Source organism: Hylaeus volcanicus, chromosome 6 (assembly GCF_026283585.1).
Source record: "Hylaeus volcanicus isolate JK05 chromosome 6, UHH_iyHylVolc1.0_haploid, whole genome shotgun sequence".
Classification (NCBI taxonomy): Eukaryota; Metazoa; Arthropoda; class Insecta; order Hymenoptera; family Colletidae; genus Hylaeus; species Hylaeus volcanicus.
Genome location: NC_071981.1, coordinates 21,673,592 through 21,679,591, shown reverse-complemented (window position 1 = coordinate 21,679,591; position 6,000 = coordinate 21,673,592). Strand labels below are relative to the sequence as shown.

Here is a 6,000-nt window from a genome sequence, read left to right as displayed (position 1 = left end):
CGCCATCTAGCGGCTACAGTGTAAACTATTTTCACTACAAACTTGGGTGTTTCTCCACCGTTGGTGCCACTCGCACAAAAACCAATTTTAGTATAAGCTAATGAAACATAAAAAATTATGAACATATTGGTCTTGAAATAAATTCCAAATTCCATATATATGCATATTCCGTCAATCAGTTTGACGTTCTAATAATAGAAATAATTTTGAAATGCAAATAAGATTTAGTTTTTTTTATTCGTCACGACCCTTCTAGAAGTACAAACTACTACGACTGGTTACGACACGATCCTTACTCTTATCTACGAATTTACTATCCATGTCAATTGAACTGAAATTAGTGCTTTAATCTACTAACTAGTGTTTATATCGAGTGTTTAAATAATGGCTTTGTTGACGAAAAAAGAGGACAGACAATCTTACGTACTAATGCCGGTACTCCTCAGTGCCTGTGCAATTCCAATTTCTATGCTTTTATGGATCATAAACGTGATATATTCGACTTTTCATCCGGATACTGCGGACCACTTCGAAGGTATGTTAATAAATTAATCTCAGTTTGTCTTTTGTTGTGTATTTGTTGTTCTGAACGAGTTGTTTTGATCCAGATAACCTTATTCTTTTTAGAGCATCTGGTGGTGTCACCATGGAGGTGGTTAGCTGCGGTCGTGATTCCTATTTTTATAGCGTTTTGGGGGTGGAGGAAGAAAAGTGTTAACATCAGCGGTGCTCTTCTTGGTAATAAATTGTTTTTTAAAATTTACGATGGAAGAGAATACAGATCACACGAAACTTGATTATATATTATAGACAAAGTATATATTACATAAAATCGAGTAGGATGATTGTTAGTCGTTGGTACAACTCAGATAAAATGATTGTTATGGCAGGCGTGCCGAAAGTAAGAAGTAAATTGCGAAATATTTACTAAAATATATTGTAATATTTAGAGAAGAGGTACGCAATTACTGTGTGCAGGTTTCGTTTGAGAGATCCTTATATGTTTTAAAGAGGTCACTGAATGTTACGTTACAGGCATGTTCATGGGTTTTATTCTGACACTAACAAGTTACGCTCATCTGGCTTGTCTCTTCTCATTCTTTGTTACCTCTTCCAAGGCAACGAAATTTCGTTCCGACAGAAAGAAAAAGCTTGAATCCGATTTTAAGGAAGGTGGACAAAGGACCTGGATTCAAGTGTTGTGCAATGGGGGTATGGCGACGCAATTGGCGCTTCTGTATTTACTGGATGTAGGCTGCGGAGAACGACCTATCGATTTTGATAAGAATTATAGAGGTTCCTGGTTGTCTGTTGGAATTTTAGGTACATCAACAAGCGAACGATAATCTGTGTTTTAGTACACAGAGAAATTGTCGGGATACAAAAAATTATTCGGTAGAGAAACATTTTATGATTTTAATTTCTTGTAATTAGGAGCATTCGCGTGTTGTAACGGTGACACGTGGGCTTCCGAAATTGGAACGGTTGTCGGTAGTGGAGATCCTTTTCTAATTACTACAAGAAAAAGAGTACCGAGGGGTAAGTATATTAAAATTGTAATTTCAAAGGTTTCCGCGATATAATAACGTTCGTCTTGTTTATGTACAGGAACAAATGGTGGTGTCTCTTGGGTGGGTCTATTAGTTTCCGCGCTCGGTGGTTTGACAGTCGGATTGTTTTATTACTTAACCATACTATACACTGTAGACACGGCTGTGATTCAACTAGCTGCACCGCAGTGGCCTATTATTGTTGTTGGAGGAATTGGAGGTTTATTTGGTAGTGTCTTAGATTCTATTCTAGGAGCTACTTTACAGTATTCCGGTAAATTGTGTTTTTTTTTCGTAAATCGGAAAATCCAGTTTGCATCGTACGATACATTTCATCAGGTGGTTTTCTATTACAGGAATCAATGATAACGGAGTATTAGTAGAACATCCTGGGAAAGGGATAAAACATATTTGCGGTAGACAAATTTTGGACAATCACAGTGTCAATCTTTTATCGAGCGTCGTGGTCGCTCTGACTTTACCGAGGATAGCAAACTTAATTTGGCCTTAAGAAAATATGTTTAATTAAATACTTAATTAATTGAATACAATCTTTAATTAATTAAATATTTAATTAAATCTGTGTATTTATTTACATATTTAATTAAATGTATATTTATAAACATATGTACTTTTACTCCTGCGAATTTTATTAATATGACTCCGAGTGCTTGTAATAGTTTATTGATAGTTAAAGTAAGAAATTATTATTTAAATTATTTTTCATTATTTTTACAATACGTATTTTGTTAACATTGTAAGGGATGGAGGTATGTAGGTATGTAGCATGTAACAAGAGACATTTATTTTTATCTTAACCGTCCATTTCGTACATGCCTTTTAATTTCGAGGTTCAAATGTATTCTATGTTAAAAATAGGAAACAACAGTTTGTGTGAAAAGAACACAATCGGTGACCTTACGATTATGGATTATATTCCTAGTTTGATCTGTAAATCATTATGCATTAAAACTTTTTATAAATTTCCTTGTATGTTTAGCGATAGTCATGTGTACAGTAAACATAAGCACGACGAATGTTTTCTACAAAATCACTATTTTTGTCACCGAATAAAAGCTGTATTCTTCCAGACAAGACTTACTGTAATCCTATTCTCCTTGAAGATGTAGTACCATCAGCGATGTAGCGATAAATAAATTCTGATGTTTAAAAACCTGTGTAGTGAAACAAAATTTATTTCGTATATCTTACATAAAAAGCTTGTGTTATCAGAAAAATAGCAACTTGGAACATTTATTTCGATAACTCAGGAATTACAATAGATCATACAGGTCATACAAGAACGATTGTTTTCCGCGTACATCGATTCCTTTACGTTGCGACATCCATTTTTGAAACACTGTATATCGTACCATGACCATATGCGTGCATAAACTAAGAATCGTTGTATTCCTTAACTTATTTGTTAGTACGAAAGCTCTTTTATGTAAGTACCAATCCGCAGTCAATTAGTTATTAAATTATTTTCTTCGGGGTTGGTGTGCGTTTGGCGAAAGATTATTTAAATTAAATATTACAGAAAAAATATCGAAAATTCTTACGAGCTCAATTAAATATATCTTACAAAAACATCTTTAACAGCGATTAAATAAATATTTTTACAATAAACCTTTTTAAGAATCAACAAATTATGCTTTGGTTTGGTAAAGTCTATATCTATCAATTTTGACAACGATCGTTAATATATAATTTAACAATGAAATATACATACACGGATAAAGGGGGTAATATTTTTCATCATTTGTTTTTGGTTTGTTCTAACGCTACTTCAAAAATATTCGAGACTCCCAAGAATACGTTTCTCTAAGTGAAAATTATATTAAATAGTTTCATTGTATTAATTCCTTAGCCTGTTAAAATGTTCAATTATATACAATTTATTTTAATATATTTGCGCTTAAGTTATCAACACTCATTCATCCTCAAATTAGGCCCTCTTTACACCCATTCGCCTCCAAGCAGACCCAACTTTTGATCCTCGCGATGTCATCCAACACAGACGACATCCAACTGGTTCACAGTGAGTTCAACAACTGTTCCTCTCACAGGCTTCACCATACTCAATAAATGATCTTGGCTTATCGATCCCTTATCAGGTTCTTCCTACATTTTGTTCATCCTACCTTCAATGAACCCAATTTTAAATCTTGGACAATGTATGACGTCTCACCACAATCGACATCCAACTGGTTCACAGTGAGTTCAACAACTGTTCCTCTCACAGGCTTCACCATACTCAAAAAATGATCTTGGCTTATCGATCCCTTATCAGGTTCTTCCTACATTTTGTTCATCCTACCTTCATCAAACCCAATTCTAAATCTTGGACAATGTCTGACGTCTCGCAACCAGTTGTCGTTCCATCTGGTTCACGGTGAGTTCACTGGTGTCACTGGAACTATCAACACTGTGTCTGCTCGTAGCTCTTGATGGAGTCCCTGGACCTGACCAACAGTCTGGAGTGATCGTTGAGATTATTGGCGACTCGACAAGCGGCGACAAGTTGCACGGCTTGCTGACTGTCGACGGGATTCACGTCCAGCTGTTCCGGAGCGGACGACTGATAGTCACACCTTCTCCTCTCCCGCCACCGGACCTGCGGTCGAGCGGATAAACTGAAACAGTCAACGTCCCACAATGGACTTGACTCGGGCACGTTGTCATTGGTACGACACGGACAACCTTTCTCTCGTTCTCACTCTCTCTACATTCGTTACTTGTTAGCAGTACTCATTCCCCGTTTTAAGACGTGTTAGGAGCTAGAGGCGACGTGTTAGTACAGATTAGTTGGACTTGCTCGGTCCGTATCGCACCATTGACCAGCCGTGCAGTCGTATCTCTACGTTTGCTCGCGTTGCGTGTTACAGAGATGGCCATAATCCTACTCAAATTACTCGAGACAGTTACTCGTGTACGGTTTTATTCGTTCGGTACGTGGATCGTAATTCGATCGTACAAGTTGTATCGCAATTTTTACCCAACAAGGTTTGCTTTCGTCTATTTAATACGAACCATGACCTTTTATTATCTTTTATTTGCTATTCGAAAATCTTTAAATAGACCAGAATTTTGCCCATCTCCGGCGTATTTGTATTTGCTGCGATGCTTGCGGAAATTCTTGAGACAAAACAGGCGTTGGATGAATTTATAAGTAATCCGTTGCAAGGTACTCTATCGAATCAGTAAAGAAAAAGGAATGTATCTGTAGCGAAATCCTTAAATCGTATCTTTAGCGTTAGCAGCGGTATTGGCAAACATTTTCAACAGCATATTGGCCAGTCACATACAATGCGCGTTACCGTAAATCATTCATGCAGTACGAACAGAAACATTTTTGCCAAGTCATCCGGACATAATGGTGGGTTCGTTCCTTGGATACCATTCTATCGACAGGAATCCATGGGCTTCGAAAATATATGAGATGATATCCATACTCTGCATTCGACGGAGCGAAAATGTGATCGAAACGAAGTGCTGCGTACAAAGGGATCTCTACGATTTCATAAGCATGAATTTGCGCGATGAATATGCTTTGCAAAGATGATCCTGCCCCGCGAGATGATCCTGTCGCTTTCAGTTTGTGTACAAAGTTATATAAAAATTCATCGAGTTATGGAAAATGTAACATAGGCCGAATTATAGGATTTTGTTATTTCTCCATTGCTCGTATCTTTAATTGGGATCGAGAACACGAACGATCTTCACATTTGCTGTCGTTAACGAAAGCAACGGAACGTTTACGCAGCCATGCGATCGTAAGCCGTGTTGAAGCTACGTGAATATTTATGAACGGGGATCGTGATAAAAGGAGGCAGACGCAGAACGAATGGAGGACGATATGAACGTGGAAACGATGTTTCATTAAGACGTTTTTCATTTCTATGGGAACCGTGAATTCTGTATGTCTTGTGAGTTTGCCGTACCGAGACCGTCGTGGCGGTGCAAGAATTGGCACGATTTCGCAGAAGAGCCGTGCCCTCCCATTTCCTCTTGAATTGCGCTATTACCTGGGGATGAGCGACGTTTTATTAATGAAAATGTTCCTATTCCCCGCGTTTACGTTAATTCGAAACGCCACGAGGAGCGACGGGCACGTTTTCTTACCTCTCCGTTGCAGAAACAGAACAGAATGGCCACACAGAGACCCTGCGAAACGAGAATCGATCGTTAATCGCGTGGATTACGCCAGCGGATGATTATTATATTTTCTTTCCTTTACTTCGTGTAGCTATAGCGACGAACAAAGCTTCGAAGAGTATTTTAATCCAGTGAAAATATTTTTACCAACCAGATTTTTTTGTACATTTTGTACATCATTATTTTTACTGTTACAAGTATTGTAGGAAATTTTCTATGAGTATTTTTGCTATAAAGGCCAGTATTTTTGCAGATGTCTCGAAGACTTGTTGGGTTAACTATAAAAATAGTT

General features: G+C 37.4%; 2 protein-coding genes across 19 annotated transcripts in view; one reads left to right on the top strand and one right to left on the bottom strand.

Annotated features, from left to right (window-relative positions):
* The first annotated feature begins 16 nt into the window (after window positions 1-16).
* Window positions 17-2,543, top strand: LOC128878274 (transmembrane protein 19). Its single transcript, XM_054126355.1, has 6 exons — window positions 17-535; window positions 628-738; window positions 1,036-1,323; window positions 1,435-1,539; window positions 1,609-1,824; window positions 1,907-2,543. Exons 1-6 carry the CDS (start codon window positions 385-387, stop codon window positions 2,059-2,061), a joined length of 1,026 nt encoding a protein of 341 aa, XP_053982330.1. The 5' UTR covers window positions 17-384; the 3' UTR covers window positions 2,062-2,543.
* A 185-nt stretch (window positions 2,544-2,728) lies between these two features.
* LOC128878272 (calcitonin gene-related peptide type 1 receptor-like) overlaps window positions 2,729-6,000 on the bottom strand; it is a 113,879-nt gene continuing 110,607 nt past the window's right edge. For 17 of the 18 annotated variants that reach the window (XM_054126340.1, XM_054126347.1, XM_054126335.1 and 14 more), the window contains 3 exons: window positions 5,676-5,717; window positions 5,495-5,578; window positions 2,729-4,167 (listed from right to left, as the gene is read on the bottom strand). In XM_054126340.1, coding sequence (XP_053982315.1) covers window positions 3,973-4,167; window positions 5,495-5,578; window positions 5,676-5,717 — 321 coding nt within the window. In that variant the 3' untranslated portion in view covers window positions 2,729-3,972. Of the gene's footprint in view, window positions 4,187-5,494; window positions 5,579-5,675; window positions 5,718-6,000 lie in introns of all 18 variants that reach the window. The other variant, XM_054126348.1, reaches the window with a different exon arrangement.